The sequence below is a fragment of the Osmerus eperlanus genome, chromosome 26, assembly GCF_963692335.1.
Source record: "Osmerus eperlanus chromosome 26, fOsmEpe2.1, whole genome shotgun sequence".
NCBI classification, from domain to species: Eukaryota; Metazoa; Chordata; class Actinopteri; order Osmeriformes; family Osmeridae; genus Osmerus; species Osmerus eperlanus.
Window position 1 is genome coordinate 7,648,847 of NC_085043.1, and position 27,926 is coordinate 7,676,772.

Genomic DNA, 27,926 nt, shown 5'->3' on the forward strand with positions numbered 1-27,926 from the left:
GCACTCAACTTCACAGGGACTGTAGAGTAATACACAGCGCACAGGTCAGAGACGCATCATTTCCTGTTTCCTGCCAGGGTTACCGTCCCCCCCCTCCCCCCCTCCTCCAAGTAGAAAAGTGTGGCCCTGACCCCTGACCCCGACTCAGGACTTGTCCGTGTTGTTTCTGCAGGAGTTGCTGCTGGAGTTGCAGTGGACCTGGGAGAGCTGCATGCTGGTGTGGAAGGCCGAGCTGAGACGACACATGGACTCGATCTCCTCCAGCAGGCCTTTCTCCTGGCCCTCCACCCCCGACGCCCTGTCTGGCTCCGGGGCCGCCTCCTCCTCCCCCCCGCAGGCCTCCCGCTCCCAGGGCACCAGCACGCTAGGCTGCCTGCTCCCGCTCCGGCTGGTCTGCCTCAGGAAGGCCTTGTCCTGGTACTGCTTCACCGTCTCCTTGGAGAGGACCTTCCTGCGGAGGATGGACGAGCTGGCCTGGGGCTGGGGCTGGGCCTGGGGCTGGGGCTCGGACTGGGCCTGGGGGTCCGAGATGGTGCGATACCTGACCTGGGGGAGTGGCTGGCCGGAGGTGCAGGTAGGCGATGTGCTGTGGGGGTTCCTGTGGGGGGATGAGGGGGATGGGGACTGGGTGAGGGTGGATACGGGGGGTGGTCCTTGGGAGTTTTGGTGCAACGCTGGGAGTAGGGGAGGACTGGAGCGCTCCGGGGGCTGAGGGGCACACACGGCCTGCGTCGGGGCGGAGGCTGGGACAGGAGTCAGAGGGGCCCGTGGGGGGTCTCCCCCCCTCTGGCTGGGCTGCCTGCGTGGGGACGGGGGCAGGTGTTTCCCATGGACGGCACTGTCGTCCTGACCCATGTTCCAGCCCCCCTGCTCCCCCCCGCCTCCCCCTTCACCACTGGGACACAGCTGGTTACTCTCACTCTGGGGGTTGGGCTTGTTCTGGAACAGAAAGGCACAATAAGGCGAGCAGAAAGAGGGCAAAGGGTTAGGAAGTAGATCTGATCTCCCTCCCACACTCACTTAAAAACATCCACTCACTCCCTGCCTCACACTCTCTCTCCCCCTCTCTCTCCCTCTCTCTCCCTCTCTCCCCCTCTCTCTCTCCCTTCCTTTACCGCAGCAGTGTAGTCTATGTCCTCCATGGACCTGAAGAAGTCCAGGCTCTTGGCTGCGCTGAGTCTGCCCTGCTCTGTGCTGGTGCTCAGAGAGTCCAGGATCTCCTCCAGTAGGTTCATCCCGCCCGCCTGGGAGGAGTCGGTGTCCAGCTCCAGCGAATAGGAATCGTCGCTGTCCTCGGTGTAGGACGGCACCTCGCCACTGTCTTCAGACGAGATCCTAGGAGGGGGTGAGTTGTGGGAGAGGGGGGAGGAAGGAGGTGTAGAGATACTCAGTCCTGAGAGCAGGTAGTTTACAGAGGACCTGTTCTACCCAAATACATAAATACAAATAGTATTCTATAATTCAGTAGCATGCTGGAAATGGCCATCTATAATTCAGTAGTATGTTATAGTATAATGTCAGACACATGGGCTAATCCAGTGTGTTGGGGACCATGGGGAATATATTCTTTCGAGAAGCCTTAACTATCTTTCACCACTAGAGGGCAGCATTGGCTCAGCAAAGTAGAGCACCAGCGCATTTCCACCCAAACATACAGTTAACATTAAGACAGCCACCGCTAATAACACCAGACCCAAAACACACGTGTATGACTGGAAGTGTGTTTGAATAAAGTTTTCATACTTGCTGGCTGTGTCCAGTTCATCGTCATCGATGGTGAAGTCTGGACATCCCATTCTCAGGGGATACTTTGTCAAATGACTCTGTGGGAAACAAACACTAGTCAAGGGGAGACCCACTCCATCTGTTTAAAAAAAATATTTTTGTTAATTTTTGATTTTTTTTCTCCAAAACCTTTAGAAACTTTTTTCAAACCTTTACAAAACTTTTTTCTACAGCCACACCAAGAATTGTGTTAGCCCCACCATAAAACAAACAAGAAGATTGTGTATTCACATTGAAATACAGACATTGATTTGAGCCCTACGACTGTATGGATTACTTAAATAGTGTTGCAATTAACCAAGACTCATGTCAGAATGTCAAAACACAAGAATTGACATCTTGGGACAGGTCAAGTTCAGTTTGGGACGGTTCATTTTGTACTTCGGGACAGTACTGGGACAGTGAGGGGAAAAAAAGTTAGTTGCGAGCCTTGAGTCAAATGCTCTAGCACTGAGCTATACCTCTCCCCTGTATTTCTATGTATGCATCTCTATTTCCCCAGACCGTGTTGTTAGAGGAGTTCCAGTGAGATAGTTGTGGGCGTGTGGGGGTGATATCAGTGTGTGTCAGGGTGTAGGTGCAGGCCCAATCTGTTTTATAAGCCACCTGTGTAACATGTTTAATGGCCAAGTAAAAGGAGCGAGCTTTTCCAGCACGGAGCCTTTCCCCAGCAGGCAGCACACTGGCCTCAGGCCTGCTATTAACATGCCTTGCTGAGTACCACTGCCTGTGTTCTCACTCATACACTGACTCTCTGGCACCCTAAACCTCTCTCTCTACCCCTCCTTCTCTTCCTCTACCTCCCTCTCCCACCGTCTCTCCCTCTCCTCTTCTTGCTCTGCCTTCTCTCTCTCCCCCCTCTCTTTCTGCCTCATTATCAAAACCTGACAGAGCAGTCCTTTACACACCCCAAAGAGAGGAAGGGAGAGAGGGAGAGAGAGAGAAAAGGGGGACACAAATCCCTGGAGAGCTAAAGAAAGAGACAAATTGGATAGGGAGAAGGAGGGGTGGTGGTGGGGGTGGGGGGACCTAAAAGCTCCCCAGAATGGGAAGCAGGGGGAAGCATTACCGCAGCGCACCAAGCCGGTCTTGATTAGCTGCCCCAGTGCCAGCCAGACAGCGGAATGTAGCCTGTCTCTGGCCGGGCTCGTTTAGGACTGAGAGGCCAGGGCAGACCGGAGGACTGGGCTGGGTGTTAGGGGACACACACACACACACACACACATGTACACGCACATAAGACACACACACGGCTTTAACCTTCCTCGCCATAAAAACGAACGCAGGAGAAATGTGTGCAGTGGCCACTTAAGCTTCTTAGCCATGGGGCTAAACAGGACCACATGTGGAGGCGGCAGAGGCTGCCATGCCCTGCCTCTCTACCCTCTCTCCCAGCCTCTCTCTCTCCCTGCCTCTCTCTCTCCCAGCCTCTCTCTCTCCCAGCCTCTCTCTCTCCCTGCCTCTCTCTCTCCCTGCCTCTCTCCCTGCCTCTCTCTCTCCCTGCCTCTCTCTCTCCCTGCCTCTCTCTCTCCCTGCCTCTCTCTCTCTTCCCCTCTCTCTCTCTCTCTCTCCCTGCCTCTCTATCTCCCCCTCTCTCTCTCTCTAGTAGCTGGAAGCCATAATGAAAACGATTACAGAGAGGTCCAAGCCTGGGATCCCCAAAAAGGCTTTAATGGATCCCTGTGCCAGGGCTGTAAATCTGGCCACAGTCCTACAAGGCAGCCAAAGAGACATGAGATGCACCTGTGAAACACTGGGGGTGTTTCACCGGGGGTGGGGTGCACGCACCCCACCCCCGAGCATGGCACACACCCATGCCATGCACGCACAATGACACACACACACACACACACACTTGCATTAGCACACGCACTTGTGTACCCATAGTCATGTACATACACACACACACACACAGTCGCAGAGCTTGAAGCTAGTCAGCCTGTTCACGTGAGCAGTGGGGCATGTTTACAGGGCATGGCCTCTCGGTGTGTCTAGGTGTTTATTAAAACAAGGTGCACCCTTCCAGACCCTTCTAGAGCTTTCCGTCTACCCAGCCCTGCACATGGCTGCAGACAATCACACATGTTCACTTCCTGTCCCTCGTCTCACCACGGACTGGCGCAGTCACGCTCTCTCATCCTCTCTCTGTCTCTCTCTCTGTCTCTCTGTCTCTCATCCTCTCTCTCTCTCTGTCTGTCTGTCTCTCTGTCTCTCTCTCTGGTAGTGTTTGATTGTAGATCAAAAGATTCAACAGGCTCGATTCCTGTCACTTTGGATAAGTGTCTGCTAAATTAACACTCTATACCTGTCTCCCCCCCCCCCCTCTCTCCTCACAGTGTACAGATTGAGAGTGCTGGGAAAAGACAGCAAATGGACCATGCAAACAGAAGCAGTCCGTCTCTGAAACCGAGTAAACCGGTTTGGAAGAGGGATGATGAATCGTGCGGTTTTGCGTCTTTGATAGTGTATTTAATAAACCAACGGACTTGATGTTTCCCTCCGTCAAGGTAAACTCTGTCGACGAGGCCTCTCCACATGTTCAGGACTCATCTCCAGCAGCTGCTAACACAAAGTGAGTTTTCCTCTCCCACTACGTACTAATGCTGTGTAATAATGTAGGAAATACACATAGCATGAGGGGCATTACACGCATGTTACAATATATTAAGGGAAGTCAAAAGCTGGGGGAAATGCAGTTAATATCGCCAGGTATTCCTGGACTCCATCTCTGTCAGGCTTCTGCTTTCCAACGACGACAGCCAAGGTAGGAAATCTATTTAGAGGAACGCCGATGGAACTGGGCATCTAAATCCTTCAAATACGACACAATAAATCTCGATTTTCATTTATGTGGTTACGAAAGGAAAATAGTCATCAACGTCCACTAGAAGAAATATTTGAAGGAAAAAAAAAAAAAACTTGCTTTCCACTTCTCCATTTTTTCGTCCGCATGACCAGTAATGCGTAGCAATCACGTCACTCTGCACCGCGGCCAGTAACGCTGGCTTTTATAACCGAGGCCTACGTTATACATTTCATATGGTATTTCTGAGTGGGCACTGATCTCACAGCTTGGCAGGGAATGTGAAGATATGCCTGGAAAATGCAAACAAACGCCGGGGAGAAGTGGCTAGAAGTGAGGCCAAGTGCGTCTCACTCTTTAAAAGGCGTTCGCTTAAAACCACAGACAGCGTTTGAGGCTAGATCCACTGAGCCCCACTGTGTCCAACTGGCTGCTTCTGAAAGCTGTCGCTTTTAAAACACCGTCTCAAAGACGAAAGGGAGTGGGGGGGACAGATTCTGCACATTCTGCTGAAGACCAAAACGACGCCGTAAAATCACCAAACGTGTTTAGTGGGTGCAGTACCCCTGCGCCACCAGCAGATGGCACTTTAGTTTCAGGCAAGAAGGGAATATCTGTTCCTGACCGCTGAGGGTTCATGGAGCCAGAGGAAAGACAATTACCAAACGCACACGTCCCCGTTAAAGTCACAAAACACACCGAACGTGTCTCTCATCCACATGTCACCACACAGTTGAGTGTTCGTCATTCCCTATTTTTATGAGTATTCAAACTATAATCTCCTAGTGACACGTAAAGACAGATACACGCAAAACACACACACCCCCCTTCTCCATATCCTGTGTGTCACATGGGTGTTTGCGTCCTGGCCTGCTGTGGTGTGGAGGCTGGCTGCGCCAGAGGAAGGAGCTGTGTCACCATCAGAGCTGCTGTCACTCTGGGTGCAGCGGCCCTCACAGCTCCCACACACACACACACACACACCAGCACACACCAGGACACACACACACACACACCAGCAGTGCACACACAAGGTTATGTACGCGCAGACAAACACTTGTTTTGTGCTAATAAAATAACACCTGTCCATCTTAAGTCCTTAAATCAACAAGGTGATTTACCTAAGTATCTAAATGAATGTCGCTACATCACAAATAATGTAAAAAGATATTAACAAGGAGAGAAACAAATGACAGAAAAGGATGAATCCTAAACATGTATGAGGAATTATGATCTTGGAGCAGGATCACATGTCTGTAAAACTGTGAGCCTAACTCCACTGTGGGCCCCTGTCTGTGTGTGTGTCTGAATGATACAGCAGATGAATGGGCTTCTCTCTCTAACTAGCATGAGGCATCTAGGGATAGGGTTGGGGCTAGGAATGAGGATGGGGTTAGGGCTGGGGCGATGGATGAGGCTAGGGCTGGGGCTAGGGATGAGGCTGGGGCTAGGGATGAGGCTGGGGATGAGGCTGGGGATAGGGATGGGGCTGGGCTGGGAATGGGGACGAGGCTAGGGATGAGGCTGGGGATGGGGATGAAACTGGGGCTAGGGATGGGGATGAGGCTAGGGACGAGGCTAGGGATGGGGATGAGGCTAGGGATGGGGATGGGACTGAATCTGTGTATAGGCCAGTGGCTAGGCTCAGGTCTGGGTCTGTGCTAATGTCCAGCAGGACTAAGGTAGAGGTACAGAATCCGGGTCCAGATAGCTTCAACAGAGCGGAAAGTCCATGATGAAGCAAATATTTCTGAAGTTAATCAAATTATTCTGATCTGTTTTGCATAATATGATGAATTAAGTTATTTTACATTCAATTCACTTTTCTCAATTGACTGAATTAAATAGCAGTAGTGAGCAAGATAGATAGAATGAAAGAGCAAGAGAAAAGATAGAAAGATAGAATGAGAATAAGAGAGAGGGAGAGAGAGAAAGGAAGAGAGCAGTGCTTTGGGACACTGCCTCCTCTCTCTGCACCAGTGCTCCCTTGGGCCCCGTTACCGTGGCAATGCACAGGGCTCAGTCTCAGAAACCTGTGTGAGGGGGGAGGGGTTCCGGACAGCCCTTTAGAAAACCCCCAATTAGTGCTCTCCTCGGACGCCTCCCCTCCTGCGTGCTGACCCATCCTGGTGCTAGACCAGGGGAGTAACACAGCTCATTACAGAGACACTGGGACCGGGGCGTGGCCACGGCAACCACATCATCAGCTGACCTTGCTGGTCAACACTGCCACGGTTGTTTTTGAATACACACACACACACACCCTGTAGTGTGCAGTAGGTTGAGAAACACTACAGAAGGTTATTTGGACTTTAGTTTAATATTGTAACTCCTTCTTTTGTTGTTGAGTCACCATCTACCCCTGGGAGTCTGTTTACAGAACATCTAAGCAACGCTGACTTAGATGTGCCAGTTACCACATAACAGGACGACTTCATAGGGGGGGGGGTTCTGACTGTCAGACGTCTGTCCACAGGAATCACCGAGCAGAACGCTTGTGAACGGCCGACCGTCATGCCTCTGGACTGTGGAACGGCATGACCTTCCAACAACTGAACATCGGGTCCGAACCTGCTTATCAATAAACCCAGCACACCAGCCGTTCACCTGCTAGCTACAGTAGAGTAGAGGTGTGTGTGCGCACGTGCATGTATCTCTCCGTGTGTGTGTGTTAGGACAGAGAGACACTGACCCTCCTTATCTTCTGCAGTCTCCGTGGCGATAGGCTCTTGGTGCTGGTGGGAGAGCCAGCACAGGTCAGGCCCCCTTCCTCCTCTTCCTGAGAGACAGAGAGAGAGACAGAGAGACAGAGAGAGAGAGAGATGGGGGGAGGGAGGAGGGGATGGGAAGAGAGAAAAGAACAGATATGCAGAGAGAGAGAGAGATGGTTAGAGAGAGAGAGAGATGAATGTAGAGACAGATCTCATTAGATGAGAATGCACCACTGTGGCATCATACACTCACGCATTCATCCCACTTCTATCCAAGGTCAGTCATGCTCTATTGAACGCGTGTCTGGCGTCCTGCTGTACTGATCTGAGATCTCCCTGACCCCTCACACACCACCAGGAAGGAACTCCAACCTGTATGGTTATCTGGCTAAACCAAGTCTACACCCACTGTTCACACACACACACACACACACACACACACACACACACACACACACACACACACACACACACACACGCGACCAGACCCCCTCCCCTCTCTGGCCCACACGCCCAAGATGTGATTGCCTTATCAAAGCCGTCAGCCTTATGGAAACAAACACCTCGTTACATTAGCTTTGAGAAATCATTGATGAAATATGCACACAAAGACCAGGCAGCGGCCGGGCCTGTAGGACATGACAGGCACCAGCCAGAGGGGGGGCCAGAGGGGGCTGAGCACCCCGGAACAAAGAGCCACGCAGTCCTCACAAGTCATTACCACCATCACAGTCACAGCCTACATACTAAGCAGTGTTGGGTATAAAGTGGGTGAGTGTGTGAGTGTCTGTACGTGTGCAATGTGTGTGTTTTAAATGTGTGTAATCCTGTGTGTGTGTGTGTGTGTACTGTAAGCCCTGGAGAAGTGTAACATCACATTGCTCACCCTTTGTTTCAGTCTGCTCCTCATGCCCTTAATGCCCTGCCTGGCATGACTCCTGGCCTGCGAGGGACACACACACACACACATTAGTAGTCCAAACAGGTACCATTAATATTCCTCTCTGGTTTCATGTAACATCAAGACATGCTTTGATCCCCGTGGACAAAAACACAAAGACAGAAGTTGGGGAAGAAGGCCAACCGGACTAAAACGACACACACACACACACACACACACACACACACACACACACACACACACACACAGGACCCGTTCTAGAGGAAGCTTAACTGACAGTCTGTAATACCAGCCTGTTAATACCAGCTTATGGTATTTGAGTTTGGGATATAGTACAGAGTTTTTAGTTACTGAATAATTGGGGGGGGGGGGGCATTCTCACAGCTGGACTTGCCTTAGTCACTGCAGTGTTGAGCAAAGCTCCTCCCCTCTGAAACACACAACACATTCTCCGTTAGTTAGCTCTCATACACACACACACACGTTGCAGTCTTGCAATCCTCACTCCGTCTCTGCAGTCCTCTGTCCACACAGAACCCATCTCACTTTCCATGTACTCTTCTCCCTCGCCCCATCTTCCTCTCTCTCTCTCTCTCTCTCTCCCTCTCCTTCCCATCCCTCCCTCCCAGGTATTTAGTGCGAGGACTCGGAGAGCTCAGAGGCAGCGTGGAGAAGCTAAATGTCTAAAATGTGTAAATGGCAGGCGGTTTGGAGTGGAGCGCCGGATGAGAGCAGAGGTGAAAGGCAGCTCTTTATAGATCCCTGTCAGTCAGCAGATGTGAACTTTAACAAACCTTTGAAGAGCACTCTGGAGAACTAATTCTGCTCCCTCTGACGGGAGGAGAACGGGGGCTTATGTTCTACGCTCCCTCCGACAGAGCTGTGTCCGTGTTCCCTGACAGCATCAACACGCCACGCCGGAGACGGGAGCCTGTCACGTCAAATGTCCAATCACCGCCCTCTCCGTCTCACCCTCTCTCTATCTGTCTCACCCTCTCCCTCCCTGTCTCACCCTCTACCTACCCGTCTCACCCTCTCCCTCCCTGTCTCACCATCTCCCTCCCTGTCTCACCCTCTCCCTCACCCTCCCTGTCTCACCCTCTACCTACCTGTCTCACCCTCTCCCTCCCTGTATCAGCCTCTACCTACCTGTCTCACCCTCTACCTACCTGTCTCACCCTCTCCCTCCCCGTCTCACCCTCTCCCTCCCCATCTCTCCCTCACCCTCCGTCTCACCCTCCCTCCATGTCTCATCCTCTCCCTCCCTGTCTCACCCTCCCTACCTGTCTAACCCTCTCCCTCCCCGTCTCACCCTCTCCCTCCCCGTCTCACCCTCTCCCTCCCCGTCTCACCCTCTCCCTCCCTGTCTCACCCTCCCTGTCTCACCCTCTCCCTCCCTGTCTCACCCTCCCTGTCTCACCCTCTACTTACCTGTCTCACCCTCTTCCTCTTCATCTCTCCCTCACCCTCCTTTTCTCACCCTCTCCCTCCCCATCTCAACTGTCCTCCTGCAATCGTCGGAGACACGTGGAGCGAAGACCACTTCTCCAGGCAGCCTCCTACTACAACTCTCCCTCCGTCCCATCCACAACCGCCCCCCCAACACCAGCCCCCTCCTGTCCACCCCCACCTTCCAATAACCAAATACCAGAAACACCATCTTCTGCTGCTCCCATTCTACAGAACATTCTTCAGCTATTCTGAAAGACAGCATGTTAATCTGATTCCTGCTTACCTTCACAGTGTCCATCCATTGTTGATAGGATCTGGAATTACCTGGAGGGAGAACAGAGCATCATATTTAGCATGAGCACTTGAGAGCATTGTTCCTAAATATGTTTTACTGTATGTTAGGCTGTTGACTGTGTAGGGATGGATATAAGAAACCAGAATAGTCTGGTCCAGTTTAAACCAAACAAATCCAGTCCAAACAAATTCAGCCCAGTCAAGTTCAGCCCAGACCAGACCATTTCAGCCCAGACCAGTTCAGCCCAGACCAGACCAGTTCAGCCCAGACCAGACCAGTTCAGCCCAGACCAGTTCAGCCCAGACCAGTTCAGCCCAGACCAGACCAGACCAGCCCCATGTTTGATCCACTCACTTCCACAGAAGCCCCCCAGGGTGATCTCCTCTTCAAACACGTCGGTGAAGCCTCGGCCTGCGTTCAATTTGGCCAGCCTGCCGTCAATAAACTGCAACCATAAATAACAGCACAGCTTATTAAAGGAGGGGGGGGGGGGGGGGGGGAGCCAGGTGAAAAAACACACAGCACACCACAGAGCGTTTTAATCCTACCTGCTCCAGCCCCTGCCCCAGATTAAGGGGGTGGCAGGGATTTGGTAATGGGGAGCAGGTGAGGGATTAGGCTGGCAGACGTGTACGCTACACACCGTCAGCATCGCCATGCGACTTCATTTCCTCCCTTTGTCACATGGAGGTTATTAAACACATCTCATAAATACGGCTGTAATAACCTGGCAGTTATTAACCCACACACACACACCAACACACACACACGTGTTCGCACGCGTTCACGAACATGGATGCACGCGCACTCGTACGCAAACCTTCGCTTCTGCGATGAATATGGAACTAAAACGGCGGAATGTTCTAGGCGTTCCGACATGACAGTCTCTACGGCGGAGGTTTTACAACCACTGACCGAAGAGAGAAAGAAGAAAAAAAACAAAAAAAAACAACAAAGACATCAAATAAAAGCCATAAAACATCAAAGAGTTCTTATCGGCGTGGCTCGTGATAAGAGGTCTGGTTCTGGTTCTGAGGCAGCAGGCAGCAGCCTGGTACCGTCCCAGGAGTAACGGGTGAATCGGCTCAAGATGTGAGGATCGACTGGTACCAGAACCAAAACCACCTAAAACAGTCCATGTCCTCACAGACAGGTTACACCGCCTATCCTTCCAGCTGCACCTTATTCAGCAGACCATTTTGTATCCAAGGCAATGCACAGAGGGGGAATCAAACCTGCAACCTCTTGATCTGCAGTCAAACCACTGAACCACTGAGCTGCCAATATCCCTCTATGATCGACCCATGTTGGGGTTGGCTTCGGCCTACAGGCCTTGCTGGGAGAGCTATTTATAGTCCAGTGTGTGTCTGGGTGTAGTGTTTATCATCTGTTTGGGTGGATGTCTCAGAGGGGCAGCAGCTAACTAGCTAGCTAACTAGCGCCCTGCTCACCGGCTGAGCTGGTGGAGGGGAACTTCCATCATTAGATTGTTTTAATGAGAGATGAGACTGCAGCTTTCAGCCACTGGCCCAATTAGTGCACATAATCAACCCAAATCATCACCTCGCCAAAGCCTCACTTATCCCCCCCCCTCATCCTCCTACCCAGGATTACCTCTCCAGACTCCAGGTCCGTAATTAGGCGTTACCCGGAGGCAGACAATGGCCTCTCCAGAACGCACAGAGGGCTCGCCGCGGCCTGCCTTCAGCGTGGGAGTGTGCGTACGCGGCGTTTGTTTGGGGGGGTTTGTTTTTGTTTTTCGAGGGGCTGGTGCTTCAAAAGCAGATCTCAGAGAGATGAGAGAGAAGTAAGAACACAAGAACACAGCGCAGCTTGCTCCATCCTGTGCTCACGCAGACAAACATTCAACTCCTCTGTCGAATGTTATTATTTGCCTCCTTATTCAAATCACAATAATGACAATGATAATGGAATCGGAGGCTTTGATCCAAAGAGGCAGTGAGTGAGTCCTGCTAAGAGGCCTGTGGCTGTACTAGAGTGGGAGGGGGTTTGAGCCTGGTCTGTGGATATCTGAAGAGGGGCGTGGCTCTTCTCGTCTGACGCACCTGTCGAGTCGTCTGTTTGCCGACGCAGAGGAAGTGAGACGTCTCGCCTGCTGTCAGACACGGCCGGGATGGATGGACGACCCGATGTGCTCAGATGCCGCGCTCTGATGGGCCACACACAGCTCCTTGTTCTGTGGTTTGGTTTTGATCCTTTACTTCCCGGCCCTGCGGCTGACCACTGACAAACATGGATGCAGGGGAGTTCTAGAACATGAACCCCCCCCGCTGGGGGTTCTAGAACCAGGGAGTTCCAGAACGTGAGGGTTAAGTACCTCCCGACCTATGCGCGTGTGTGCAAGTGCATAAGTGTGTGTCCCCGTATGTCTGTGTGTGTGTGTGTGCGTGCATACGTGTGTGTACACATGTGTGTGTCTATGTGTGAAGGTTGATAGAAAGCAGGTTATTGTTGACAGCCATTCCTCCAGATTCTCTTGGCAGCTTTCCCCCACTTGTTCTGCTCTGAACGGGCGGCGATAGGGATGGGTCGAGATGGACCTCGTCTGAAAGAGTGTGTGTATGTGTGTGTCCGACAGGTCCAGGGAGAGCCAGAAAGAGAGAGAGATAAAGAGAAAGAATTTTCCCAAAAAGGGAGGGAGTGTGTTTGTCAATGTGTGTGTGTAAGACTGTGTGTGTGTAAGCGGATGTGGGTCAGGGCCAGAGCAGAGCTGAGGAGTACTGCTGGCCTCTCTCACTGCAGCAGGGAGGAGGAGGAGATAGAAGGGGTGGGAGAGGGGGAGGGGGGGGGTGATGGAGATAACGGCCCTACGCTAAGCTACCACACAGACGGGAGCACGGTGGGAAGGGAGGCTTTGAACTAGCGCTCGCTATCTTCCGATGCCTGGGAAAGTTATGGACGGGCAGGGCGTCCGAAACAAAAGCCTGAGTGTAAATCACACGGTCATCAAGGCCGGGGGGGAACAGTGCCCTGGCAAAGGGGAGACGGGCGCGCACGAGACAGGAGAGGAACTCTCCATTACACCGTCACGTTTGATCGTAGGCTCGTCGGCCTGTTTGTTTAAAAGGTCCAGAGTTGCGTTTCGAACACACCCTCTGAGACACACACACGCACACATTCACACACACACACACACAGTCAGAGACACACACACACCTGTTTGAAGAGCTGCAGATTGACGGCCATCTCCAGGAAGATCCTCATGGTGCTGGAGCGATGGGCCACGAAGCTCTCCTCGCAGAACGTGATTGGCTCTCCCTGGACAACGGCAAGAACACAGGAGGTGATTCGCTCTCAGTGGACACAAAACACAATTCGCTTCAAGGGAAATGACCCCGGGCTGTCAAAGCACCTTTTAAAACACCTGCATGATAAACAGTGAGGATTCTTACTTCAGGCACACCAAGGGAGGATGAAGGGATGAGGAGTCATGAAGAATCTTTCCAGACCTTTCCAAGAGATTGTTTTACTACCGGTAGTAAAAGTACTACAGTGCCCACCTCCGCCAGCACACTTGGTGCCACAGACATAATTGTTCACACACACATACACACACATTACTGTACACCACAGTATCTTACATCATTACAGTCCGCCTGTAGGCTATAGGCTAGCGATGACAACACAGCTACAGTTAGCCAATCAAGCGAAGCCTGCAGAAATTACACCACGCAAATTAACCATCATTAGCATATATGCTCAACAACGTTATTGCGTTAGGGTGAGAAACGACACACACACACACACTATTGAGGCTGGTCCCATTTAAGGGTAATACCACTGCTCAGATTACATCACTTTGGTGGGAAGAACAGGAATGTTCCGGTCTCATTTGGAGCCTATTCCTTAAACTCCACCCGTCTCCAACGCCAACACGGGTTCAGCAGAGACGTCTCCTCACCAGAATTACAACCCATCACCAGACGTCGTCGATTACAGAAACGGACCCTATTTCCAGGTCCCCCTTCCTCTCACGGGTGTGCACTCTGAGGAGACGGACAACAGGCGGCCTGCTCCAGGAAGAAAAACTGATGCCCTATATAATGTTGTTACCATCAGCCATTTTGCTTGATATCTCATTATCGTTTCCCCCCCCCCCCTGCATCATTTCATTTACACACTCAGCAAGGGGCCCCTTGGTACAACCTCCCTCCCGTCTGTCAATGCATATGGGGCTATCGCGATCTCTCTGGCTGGGCTGCGTTATGTGTCGAAACAAATCCGCCCCTCCAGGATGGTTCACCACGGGCCTCTTGTTTACGGTGGCACTGATACTCGGGAGACCAGATTAGATCTATGCAGTGAGCTTATGTGCCAGAGCGGTTGGAGATGGGGTTGTTGTGGAGTTAGTAAATGTGTGTGTTGAGATCCTATGGAGAGATGGCAGGCTGTGACGCCAACACACAAACACACACACACACACACTTTCCTTTAAGTGTTTCTGTCTGATGGAAGACAGTATGTTTCACGTACACTGTCTGTACACAGACAACAGAGACAACATCAATTATGTATCCACACTGCGGGAGTCTACACACTCCAATTATTCTCAAAGCCGCTGTACAAAGGCTCTGCTATTTGACAAACTGGACGAACCATAGTCTGCTGAGTGCTCAACCACAGCTTCAATTGATAAGCAAAGAGAGAGAAATGTTAAGGGTTTGGATAGCGAGTGATACTGTGAAGTGGCTAAAATCGAGCTTCAAAACAAGAGAGCTCTTTGCAGCTTCCCTGACATTTCAGGAGTTCAGACAAGCCCACCTTTACTCAGCGGGAGAAAACATATTTTTTTCTTCTTTTTTAACCTTCAGCCACTAAGGGAGTCAGGTGGCTGAGCGGAGAGGGAGTCGGGCTAGTAATCTGAAGGTTGCCAGTTCGATTCCCGGATGTGTCAAATGACATTGTGTCCTTGGGCAAGGCACTTCACCCTACTTGCCTCGGGGGGAATGTCCCTGTACTTACTGTAAGTCGCTCTGGATAAGAGCGTCTGCTAAATGACTAAATGTAAATCAGTCCAGAAACAACTGGAATCTGACTGGGCTCGGGAAATGTACACATGGCAGGACACTACAGGCTTATTAAGCAGGTTTCTATCTGAGGAATCTTACAGGTTTGTATCTGAGGGAGTCCCGGTAGGATCCAAACAGAGCAGCTTGAGTCCGCAGGAACGCCCTGGACACACCACTTCCTGTGGCGGTGGACTGCTTCTTCAGCTTGCTCTTCAGACAGGAAACCTGAGAGAAAAATTTATAAAGAGAGAAAGAGAGGAGAGGGGGGAGAGAGGGGAGGAAGGGGAAGAGATCGAGGTGGGGAGTGGATGAAAAAAGGGGGAGAGAGAGAGGGGTAAAAGTTAAATTATCACCTCTGAAATTGGTGTAGGGAACAGCCGACCCATTGAGGGTGTGAAGTGTCACATTTGCAGGTCATCCCAAAAAAAGACTGGAAGCTAAAGAGAAGCTTGCCTCCTCCCTCCCAGCTTATCTGTTGTGCTGCCGAGAGCACCTGCTGCTCTGCTAATTGAGAATAGGATGGCGGGAGCAGCGGAGAGGGAGGAAGAGGAGCCACTATACAGACTCCATCACACCCCTCTCTCTCCCCCTCTCTCTCCCTCTCTCCCTCCCCCTCTCTCTCTCCCTCCCCCTCTCTCTCTCTCTCTCCCTCCCTCTCTCTCTCCCCCCTCTCTCCCTCTCTCTCTCTCTCCCCCTCTCTCTCCCCCTCTCTCCCTCTCTCTCCCTCTCTCTCTCTCCTTCTCTCCCTCTAATCACTTCTACTTTGTTTTTCCCTTTCTCCTCTTCCTCCTTGGTCCGTGAAACAAGACGGTGTCCCGGGGTAACTCACAACTAGAACTGTGATCTCTACAGCGAGTGTTCCCTGCACGGGTTGCCTGGGTCTGAAGAGGAGTGGGGCACAGGGTGGCCTGTTTCAGGACGGCTGCCGTTTCAGTCCTACTGACCAGGAGGTGGGGGGGTGGGGGGAGAGAGTTGCCTTCTCTCTGTTGCTGGCTGTGCGTTTTTAGAAGTACAGACCCAGACATGGGACGCATTTTCCTGTAACTGTAACACTGAACTACTACTGTTTAACAGCAGTTAGATTTGTAATCCCCTCACACAAATACAAACACACAGGGAGCGCGCTCTGAGAGAACCTTCCCTTGTCTGTATGCACCAGTGAGAGGAGCCGACACAGTTGTCTGAGAGTAGCAGGGAGGAAAAGCAGTGTTCATTCAGGGGCGAGAGAGATAGAGAAAGAGAGAGGCGAAGAGAGAGGCAGAGAGAGAGAGAGATAAAGAGAGAGAAAGAGAGAGGCCGAGAGAGAGGCAGAGAGAGAGAGGAAATCTTAATGTGGGACAGGCACAAAACGAGGATCTCTTCCTCCTCCCCTGGGCTCCTCTGCTCTCCGCAGTGTCCCAGCGCTGCCATGGCAAATGCTCACAAGCATCAAACAAAGAAGTTTATCACGGTTAATATAACAAGTGTCATCACAGTTTTCACTCATTGTGCTAAATGCTTTTATGTTTATGTAAAGCTGCAATATTTTTCATAAATATTTCATGGTTATGTGAGTTTGCTGGTTCCCCTGCAAATCATTCAACTCTTTTTTGGGGGATGGTGGGGGGTTCCAGAAGAATCAAAGCAAATACTCTGTCATTCTAACTGGGGGGAGACCCTGAAGACAGGGTCTAGGGGATGGTGAGTTCTGCACGCCATCAGCTACACTATCGCTAGCTAATTCTCTTTTAATGAAAGAGAGAGACACAATAAACTTTTGTTTCTGGGAGTGAGGTGGAATAAAACGTCGGTTAAGTGACACAGAGATTTTCAAAACACATCTCCGGTATGTATTTCCGAAAAAAAAGCATATTTTCGACGTTTTTATTTTGTTTAGCCAAATAATGAAACCCACGATGCGTTATCGAAACCCGTACAGGGTAACGCAATGTAAACACGTCGGAGACAGGGGAAAAAAACGAACACACTTGCGATGAATAATTGGGTTTTGACTGCGGCACGCGCGCGTCTCATCATGCACGCTGGAGCGGTAATGACTCTGTCAGATTAATTAACTATTATACTCTGAGCGGTGCTAACGAGAGGAGAGTGAGCATCAGAGGAGGCCTCGGCTCCACAGGTGATAACCCTATTTGGCAGTGACATTTTTTAGTGTAAAGTCACACAGGCGATGATCAGATCAAAGTAAGACTCCCCCATTGGGTCCAATTAGAACGATAGCATTGTAGAGAGAGGAGGAAGGGGGGGGGGGGTTGCAGAGAGAGGGATAGGGAGGGAAAGAGGGGAGGGGGAGAAGGAGGGAGAGCGAGAAAGGGAACGAAATAGGAGAGGGACAGTGGAAAGAGGAGGGAGAGAGGAGAGCGAGAGAGGAGGAAAGAGAGATGGAGGGAGGGTGGTAAGGAGCCAGGAAGAGGGCGAGAGAGCGGGGGAACCAAAGAAAGAAAGAAAAAGAGAGAGAAAAAAAAAAAACAGTTGAGTTATGATATTCATAATCTATGCAGAGAGGCCTTTCCAGTATAGGTCTTTTCCCCATAGCTGTGATCTTTTCAATTTACATCAAGGGAGGATGGGAGAGGATGAAAGCGGGGCGTCGGAGGCGGGGAGCCCACTGAGGGCAGACACGGGGCCTCATTAAGACCCTGCCCGGCGACCCCCAAACAGGGCCTGAAGTACGTCACGTAAAGAGCAGGAGGTCAGAGGTCAGATGGAGAACAGATCTCCATTTAACTCTCCAGCTGGAGAAGATAATTAGCAGGTGCAATGATGGGCTCTGCCGGTAAGAGACGGGACCGACTGAAGGTGATTCTACTACCGAGCGGGCCACACACACACACACACACAGTAAGGGGCCACCATTTAACGGATTAACTTGTTATATGCAAGCTCAGAAACTAATCTACATCCACATAAAACAACAAATCTGAAGAGTCAATGATGTTGACTGAACTGGTCTCATGTTAGTTCAGGTCATCTGCCATATTCTAGACACACGGTTTCAGCTCCCAAACAAGGAAGATCAAGTTCCAGGAAACAAGTCTAAATGTAAGTTTTCCACTGGCAAAAGGTACAAAAAAAGCCCTAATTATGTTTCTTGGTTATTTATGTACATCTTCACAGCACTGACAATTAGCATAAAATATGGGAAAAAACTAATAATCGTCTTGATTCAGTAAAGAATAGAAAAAGAAAAACAATATTTATGCCTATGCAAAGTTGAGATGGTAAAAAATTATAGCGAGAATTAAAGTGGAAAACCCAACAAATACATCAGACCCAACAAAATTAGCACAAGCTCACATAAAACTCCCAAATTATGACCCTGACACTTGTGTGTGGTTAAAAAAATAACTTTTTTGTACCAAAAAAATGTTTAGTTAAAGATTCTGTCCAGGGATAGAAAGCCATGGGGACGCAATTAAAGAAGTACAAAGAAAAAAAGAAATAGTTATGAAAACCTCTCGCTTCCTTTTGATGTACTGCAGTCGGAATGTACACTGTGTGCACACACTGAACTGCAAAGTCAGACACACACACACACACTGATCGGCAAAGTCACACACGCACACATAAACACTAACTGAAACTTAAGTAAAAATATTATATTAATATTTTTTTACAATAAACTACAGTAAATAATAGGAGTGGATTCTTAAGGGGACACATAATAATAATTAAAAAAAAAGTTATTAACCATAAATCCATTCGCACCAAGTTCATTCAAAGTATGTGTGAGTGTGTGTTATTTTTTAAAATTTAGTCGCAGTAGCTTTCCCTGATGTGGGGTTACTTTGTCAAGTTGACCTCTTAAATCATGCTAGCCGGGTGAGCGCAGAGTTTTGCATACATAATTAAGCCCATCTAAATGTCATCTTCAACAGTTAACACAGTGGGCACTGGGGCTCAGTCTTTGACTTGTAATCCACAGTGAACTCTAACACTTAGAGGAGGCTAGCACTGTACTGGACCTGGGTATTGTATCACCTGGGGGGCTAGCTCTGTACTGGACCTGGGTATTGTATCACCTGGGGGGCTAGCTCTGTACTGGACCTGGGTACTGTATCACCTGGGGGGCTAGCTCTGTACTGGACATGGGTACTGTATCACCTGGGGGGCTAGCTCTGTACTGGACCTGGGTACTGTATCACGTAGGGGTATAGCTCTGTACTGGACCTGGGTACTGTATCACCTAGGGGGCTAGCTCTGTACTGGACATGGGTACTGTATCACCTGGGGGGCTAGCTCTGTACTGGACCTGGGTACTGTATCACCTAGGGGGCTAGCTCTGTACTGGACATGGGTACTGTATCACCTGGGGGGCTAGCACTGTACTGGACCTGGGTACTGTATCACCTGGGGGGCTAGCTCTGTACTGGACCTGGGTACTGTATCACCTGGGGGGCTAGCACTGTACTGGACCTGGGTACTGTATCACCTGGGGGGAGATAACACACTTAAACTCCTCTCAGAGGTTGTCACAGTAACCCGGAGATAACACACCTATACTCCTCTAAGCACACAAGCCAATCACTGTAGCGCTCCACTGTGGCTTTCCCAGAGAGGGAACCAGCCGTGTGGAGAGCACCACCACCCCCATGACCACGTGGCCCCTCCTCAGCTGCTCCAGGGCCCCAGACAAGCTGGCGAGCAACTGCAACCCGAGCAGACGAATGAGAGTCGTGGAAGCTGTCTCCTCGTCTGAATGTCAGCTGGTTCTCCTGGAGAGATGAACACTCGCTGTCGGCGGGACTCGTGGTATGTTAGCGAGGCTCGAGTGTGTGTTGATACGTCTGTGTGTGCGCGCGTGTGCGCACCCACGTGTGTGTGTGTGTGTGTGTGTGTGCTGGCGGCTGATGATGTTGTTGTTTTCTCAGCGCATCGGAAGCTGAACTCCCAATTAAAGCTCGGCTGTTTGATTAAGTGTGCCAGGTGATCTCCGGAGAGTCAGGCAAGACATCATCTCACTTTCTCCCGCATTTGTAAACTTCACACTGCAGTCTGGAAATACAGGAAGTAGGTGTGCCCTCGTAAATTCTCCCCCTTGATTGGAAACACAGATGATCAGATGCAGTGGAGTGCATGGAACGACTTGTCAACAAAGCACCGAGCGGGGGAGAGAAGAGAGGGAATTAGGGTGCGATCTGAAGCCGTGCATCTGAAAAATAAAAGACGCTAGCTATTGTGTGTTACCTTGAATGTGTGGCACAGACAGAATAATACATGAATAAATTCCTCAGTCACAGGTGCGATATCAACAACAGGATCAAATGAAAATCGCATTCGGTCCCACGTTGTTGGGTTCCAGAATTAATAAATTCCTAATTTGCTATTCTTAGATACTTTTAATGACTAGCGAAGTAAACATCCACGCTCTAAACCCAATTATAACTGTATCACTGCACGCACTACGTGGGAGAATTCTGCAAAGATCTCTGTAAAAGAAAGCACCTTGATCTTTGAATAAAAAGTCTAGTTCTTATTATTAAGTATTTATTTTTTGGTATTTGTCAACTCCTTGATTTTAATGAAACATACATAATCCATAGAGACTTACATTCATAGTGTTTGGGAACAATAATTTAACCTTCCCCCCAAAAAATGACAAGGCAAAGGTGAAAACTGCTTAATTCAAAATCGAATTTCTTCCATCAGTGAACCAATCAAAGAACTAAAAACAAATTAAAAGGGGAACCTTAAATTTAAAAAAAAATTATTATATTGACTCTATGCCTTTTAATTTTATTTGTTGTTAATGGTAACATTAGGAACATGTGAAATCCCTGTCAATGTGAAGTTGGGGACAGGACATATTAATATAAATATAATACTATTTTAAATACTTGCTTTAGAAAATTCCAGCAATTGACAGTACAACTTTGTCAAGAAAAAGATTTACGAGGAAACAATATTTACAACCAGAGTCTAAGCTTGACCTGGTGCGTGTTAAGCAGACAAATTCTTAACAAAAACACAATTAACACGAGACCTTTACCATAGCGACTTCTGGTGTTTCCAATAAAACCAAATGTCAGGAATAATTCCCAAAAGATCCACCACATCCTATTTTTGACCTAATACCAATTATTCTCTCTATTTGTAAATCTTTCTCTTTTTCTTGGGCACAGAACGGAAGCACTACTAGCATGGTAGCATTTGTAATAGTCAATAAATCACAAATATTATGTGTGAAATTGGGGGAAAAGGCCATTAAGAGGCAGGCAGCGGCACAGCCAACACAGGGGTCCTGTCTGACAGAGGGCCAGGTAATGTAAGACAAATGTGACCTTTGACCCTACTATAAGCAGGGCTAGTGGTCAGCCTGGGCTTTAATAGAGTCCACATGCAGCCACAGTCTTGCTCTGTTGCAATTAGAAGAATCTCTAAAGGATTGGGCTTAAATCAATATCAGAGCCCTCACTTTTCTTTTTTTTTTTCACTTGAAACGCAAAAATTGCCCGTGGCTCAGTTCTCCAGTTTTTTTCCCTTTTTTTACTATATAATTTAGATTCTATATAGATCTTGAAAGGCGGTGGATTCTTGGAGCGTAAGCAGCCGGCTCTAGACTCTCTCTCAGTTCCTGGACTGTGTCCGGAGCGGAGGAGGCCGGCGGGAGGAGAGGGGTAGCAGCATTGGGCAGAGGAACCCGACGTGACGCAGCCAGACTAGCGGGAGAAACCTCCTGCTCTTCCTCCTCCTGCTCCTCCTCCTCCGCGTTAATTAAGACTTCGCTCTCGCCGTCTGAGAGACCGAGCGATGCATCAACCCATCCTCCTCCTCGTACGTAAACAAAGCGTGCATCAGCACATCACACACGTGCATCAGATGTCGCGTGGCACCTCCTTAGAACTAACAAGCAAACTAACAAGAGACCCGTGGCTTCTTCTCAATTAGCGCCTGCTCATATACCCCTTCAATACCCCCAGTGATCAGGGAACAGCTGACGCAAAAGGACAAACAACTGGGAAAACACAATTGTGGCAATAAATATATTATCGCAGGTGACGTCTCCCATTTCAGGTGGCGTAATCTGACATGATATGCAGAGTGCGTATCGTTAGCGGGTGAGAAATGCTGAGCGAGGCGTGATCAAAGATGAGCTCTGAGGCAACATTTAATTTATCACATGGCAAAAGACAAAGGGCTCCTTTCTTCTCCCTCTATCACGTTCAAAAGCCTGGGCTGCCTTTTATGACAAACTCAGTTTGCTGTTTCATTTAGGACTGGAGTCCCTGGGCGCACGGCAGACATGCAGGAAGACAAGCAGGCAGGAAGAGAGAGAGACAGACAGGAAGAGAGACAGGCAGGCGGATAGACAGACAGGCAGGCAGAGAGGTAGACTGCGTGAGAGAGACAGACAGGAAGAGAGACAGGCAGGCGGACAGACAGACAGGCAGGCAGAGAGGTAGACTGCGTGAGAGAGAGACGGTCCCAGCACAGAATAGGTACAGAGGTAGAGTAGAGTACTGTAGGTAGTCAGCAGTACAGTAGAGTTACGCTGGCTTGGTTCAGTAGGCTTCCAGCAGGGCCCCACAGCCATGGAAAACTACCACCCCCTTTCTCCCACACACACATACACACAGCACCACCCCCCCATCCCCCCCCCCAATACACACACGTACACACACACCACCACCACACACATACACACAACCCCCCCCCCCTACCTTCCCTAGGAGAGGAAGAAAAACAAACAGATTCCCCCCGTGTTCAAACGGACGGATGACAGGCGGGTGGGGTGACCCCGACGCCGGCTCCGTTTGTTGCGCTGACCGGTGTCACCGCTACATTAATTAAAGAGACGAAACGCAGGCAGGTGGCTGCAGAGCGCCGGGCTTGTAATTGGGCCCCTTTCTTTCCCTCCCTCTCCTCCTCCTCCCCCCCCCCCCGCCTCTCGAAGCGCTCGCTCCTTCTCTCCCTTCCCCGCGCCTCTCCTCCCCCCCCCCTCTCGAAGCGCTCGCTCCTTCTCTCCCTTCCCCGCGCCTCTCCTCGGCGTGCCACCGGGCCGGCAGGAAAGGCAGCCTTTGTAAAAAAAAAAAAATAATGATTAGAATGGAGGGAGATGAAGGGGGAGAGCGGAGCGTTTCCACGTCTCTGATGGCCGGGAACGCTGGCGGCCCCACCGAGTGTCACTCGACGGGAGTTTACTTTAGACGTGAGTTAACTTTGGACAGCAGCGATGTGAAGACTCAACCACTGTATCTGCTAATGACCAGGGGAAGGACACAGAGGCTGAATGTGTGTGTGTGTGTGTGTGTGTGTACAGTACACTATGTATAGTACAGAAAAAGACAAAGATAGACAAAGAGAAGGAAAATGAGAGAGAGAGACTGTGTGTGTGGGCGGACACAGTGAAAGGCCAGGAGAACGCGTGGTAGAAAGTCGAGGGAGTGGATGTGTGAAAACGACTGAACATGTGTAATGAGACATGCTAAATACAAAAGGTTTTGTGTCTGTGTTTGTGTGAGTACGTGTGTGTGGGTGTCTGTGTGCGAGGGTGTGTTGGTGTGTGCGCATGTACGCCTGTCTGTGTGTGTGTTTGTGTGTGTGTGTGTGAGAGCTCACCACGTCAGCGGGCAGGTTCTGCAGGTCGTCTAAAGGGCTCTCCAGTGTGTTAGTGTCCACGTTCAGGATGACCACGTCCTCCAGTGCCCTGCTCCGAACCCTCTGAGGACACAACCACAGATGCCAATTAGGCTCCCTGTAAAAATGCAACTTTTCTCTTTTAATACCCTTACGGAAAAATAATGACTATTTGGATTTTCTTTGTCACGTATAGAAAAATGGTTGGCATCTATACGTTTTTTATTTATTATTATAATTATCATATTCAGTGTAAACAAAACCCCCTGTGAATGCAGAAAAATCCAGTCACACCAATGACAATGTAAACGTAGTAAAAGTTTTCACCCCCCAAAAAAAATATTATATTATTTTTTTTATACTATACCGGAACTCATTTGTGTCGATGTTATTTGCGGATGCACATGCATTGTCATGAAATGTACCTGATCATTACTGACTACTCACACCGCGATCCCAACACATTTCTTCCCTTACTTACTACTACAGTAGTAAGAAGACATCAGATCACGTTCTTAGCAGAACCATTAAGAAACTTTTACTGTTCCAAAACAGAACACACAACACAGGGCTGTGAACACTTCCCCTGTTCCTCCGTAACAAGCTCGCGAGTCGTACTGTGTGTGTGTGTGTGTGTGTGTGTGTGTGTGTGTGTGTGTATATGTGTGTGTCTGTGTGTGTGTGTGTGTGTGTGTGTGTGTATATGTGTGTGTCTGTGTGTGTGTGTGTGTGTGTATATGTGTGTGTCTGTGTGTGTGTGTGTGTGTGTATATGTGTGTGTCTGTGTGTGTGTGTGTGTGTGTATATGTGTGTATACGCAGCACCCCTCCTCACCAAGGTCTTCCTCCCAGAGCCAGAGAAAGAACGAGAGACTTCAAATGACACAGTCGCCCCACATCTTTCCGCGGCACAGCCAAATGAAAAATGGCGCACTCGTGAAACATTCAAAGCACGCGACCATTTCCAAGCGCGCCACATCATGCGTCAGGACAACGATGCTGTGCTGTGCAGTCTGTGTACAGATCGCAACAAACTCTACAATTATTTCGGCGGCGGAGCAGGCAGGTGAAGGGAAGGGAAAAAGCAGAGTGTGTGAATTTTCTAGTTTGTCACTTTGTGACAGGTCCTTCTTCGTAGGCTTGCATGTTGATCTGGGCTAATTATGCACCGGCGAACAGGGGACTGTCACCGACGCAGTGTGATAAATACTGCCAGTGCCGCTACAGTCAGGAAAATCACATACAAACACACACACACACTCATGGACAGACAAGACACACACACACACCAGCGCAGTACTCAGAGATGGGTCTATCTACAACCAACCCAACAGCTTTTAATCATGAAGCAGAAAGGCTCTTTGTTTTCATAGCTTTCATATTATTTCATATATATTTCTGTTTAGAATTCACAGTGATGAAAAAAAATAAGTATTCTGTCAATAATGTTTTGATTTTGTTTTCAATGGTGGCAGCGTCAAAGTAAATATTACATCATCAAGATAAAAAAAAAATATATAAATATATATATAATAAAATCAAACGTCTGACAGTAGTCCGCTACATAAAGCGCAATCAATCAATCTTTATCTATTTGCAATATTTACACAAAAAAAGGACTGTCTATATTTAGAATTTAGTTTGCAGAATATGAAACTGTAAAAATTCAGACTTTATGATAATACAAACATACATTGTGGGTACAATGTCCAGGTAAAAACCCTTCCACCAAACCAGAGCGTCAGGATGAGCAAGCGTTAACGAGCAACTCACCTCCAGCAGGCTGAGATGAACTCCTACCAGGTAGGGCATGGGAGCGCTGGGGGAACAGAGAGGAAAGGCCAATCATTAGATCCATGTCTTATTAAGGGTTCCTTCAGGCTGAGGGGTAGCCACACATTAATGGCGGCAGGGGGGGGGGGGGGGGGGGGCTTTAACGAGATGAACCTACGGCAGGGCGTGCCGGCAGAGCATAATGACGTTAGCGACTTCGTACGGTTCCCAGAAATCAACGGGGCTCGGACCGGTGCGATAATGGGATTTGTTGAATTGGTGTGGGAGCGTTGTGGAGGGTGGAGATGGACCGTACTTAAGTGTGTGGAGCTGGGGTCGAGGCTGTGGTCGAGGCTGGGGTTAGGGTTGAGGCTGGGGCTGAGGCTAGGGTCGAGGCTGGGGCTGAAGCTGGGGCTCAGTAATCAGATTACACTTCCTGGCTTGTTAGGTTCCGTTCTGAGGCCACTGGTTCAATCAGGTTAGAAACACAGCACCTGCTCTGCTTCTCTATCCTCTCTACCTTTCATGATCACACACCCCCTCCCCCCCAGCCCCCCCCCCCCCCAATACACACTCCTCACTGTTAAAAACGTAAATCTAATTTTGCGGTAATCCAATCCCATGTCGAAGAACAGCCAGTAGCACAGAGTAGAACACCATGAGCTTTAACAGTGTTCCTCACAATCCCGTTATGTCGGCAGTGATGAATAACTTCTCACCGCACACAGAACCAAAAATCAGTTACGCTAAGCACAGCATCCATTATTGTAAGGTGGGGATTCTAATTTAATCCCTTCAATCTGTGCCCATTTTCTGTGACTGGAATATGAAGCATCTTTTTCAGAAAAAGTTGTTACGTTTTTGTGAGGTGAATTACTACTTAAAATATTGTTTTGGTTGTCATAAATACCATCCATGTCATTCACCTCGCAGATGCTAATCCGAAGCAACATACTGTGCATACAGAAGACATGGCAGACAACCAAGAATCTGAAGTGCACCGTTCTCCGAGGCCTCTTCTCAGACAGAAAGCCAACACGCTGTATCTACATGTCTTTGAAGGTGGACTACTACTTAAACCATCGTCGTGGTTACGACCATGTCGGTTAAGACGCCGAGGCCTGGCTGGGCCCCGGCAGGGAGCTCCAGGGGGCGATGAGACAGCAGGAACCACACTGATAGGAAGGACGACTGGAAGACCGTCCGCTCTGATCATCGTGTCGAGAGGTCTCACAGGACCACTGTGTGAGAAGAATTGCAAGAACTGCAGCGTGTGTGCGTGTGTGTATGTGTGTGTTATTTAATGGCAGCGTATCAGCATTCAACTCAAACAGGTTGGTTCTATCAGAGGGAATTACAAATGAACGAGAATCAGTCAAATGTGATACATTTGTGAGCGTGTGTTTGTGTGTGTTCGGACGCAAGTGTGTGTGTGTGTGCATCTATGTGCATGGTGTGTGTGTGTGTGTGTGTGTGTGTGTGTGTGTGTGTGTGTGTGTGTGTGTGTGTGTGTGTGTGTGTGTAGTCTTACCAGCAGTAGTCCAGGAGATGGAAAGGCAGCACAGGGATGTAGATGTGTTGCCAGAACATGGGGAAGAGCATGGCTGCTGAACCGTGGACACACGCAGTTAACTAGACAGGAAGTAGAGAGACACGCAGTTAACTAGACAGGAAGTAGAGAGACACGCAGTTAACTAGACAGGAAGTAGAGAGACACGCAGTTAACTAGACAGGAAGTAGAGAGACATGCAGTTAACTAGACAGGAAGTAGAGAGACACGCAGTTAACTAGACAGGAAGTAGAGAGACACGCAGTTAACTAGACAGGAAGTAGAGAGACACGCAGTTAACTAGACAGGAAGTAGAGAGACACGCAGTTAATGAGACAGGAAGTAAAGATACACAGTTAACTAGACAGTAAGTGACACGTGCAGGTATCCACAGCCACCCATAGCATACGGAATCGTTAATAATTCAAAAGTGACTGTGTTAAAACGATGCTAATGCTCAGTGTGTTAAGATTCTCACTATCATCACCAGCAGCATTTAGTTAGGCTTTCATCTCTCTGGATCTCTGTGAGAGAAACAGCAGCTGTAACAAGCAGACAGGTTTGGCCCCTGTTGCTGTGAGGATGGTCTTCCTGCAGCCTGCATGTTACAGGGAGGTGTTAGTTTCCCAGAGCTGAGAACACAGGAGCCAGGAACAGAAGCAGGCGAGGTGTTGGGAGTGCACCGTATAAAAGAAAAAACAATACAATCGAAGACATTAACCTCGGTTTTTCCTCTAATGACGAAAACTAACAACCAAAGAAGCACAATTTATTTTCAGAGCGGTAATATTTTCAATATGGTGTGTGGGGGGTTGTGTGACTGCAAACCTATTGTTTTGAGCACCACAACCCTACCCCACACAAGACTCCTAACAACGGTAATGACCAGCGCGCGCACACACACACAGAGAGAGAAAGAGAGAGAGAGAGTAAGGCGTTAGCTCATCCGCCAGATTAAAATAACATGATTAAATATGGAAAGAGAACAGAGGTCTGAGAGATCCTGTGGGACTTCATTAGGGCAAATTGCCAAAGAATGAAACATGAGTTA

General features: G+C 49.3%; 1 protein-coding gene across 1 annotated transcript; it reads right to left on the reverse strand.

Moving 5' to 3' along the window:
* Nucleotides 1–117: 117 nt before the first annotated feature.
* LOC134013042 (DENN domain-containing protein 1B-like) lies at nt 118–27,265 on the reverse strand. The gene is made up of 13 exons (XM_062452780.1): nt 26,858–27,265; nt 25,327–25,372; nt 23,537–23,638; nt 15,077–15,202; nt 13,125–13,226; nt 10,302–10,392; nt 9,936–9,976; nt 8,595–8,630; nt 8,186–8,242; nt 7,281–7,367; nt 1,744–1,823; nt 1,116–1,335; nt 118–939 (listed from the first exon to the last, which is right to left on the reverse strand). The coding sequence occupies exons 1-13, from the start codon at nt 26,926–26,928 to the stop codon at nt 145–147; spliced, it is 1,854 nt and encodes a 617-aa protein (XP_062308764.1). The 5' UTR covers nt 26,929–27,265; the 3' UTR covers nt 118–144.
* Nucleotides 27,266–27,926: the final 661 nt, after the last annotated feature.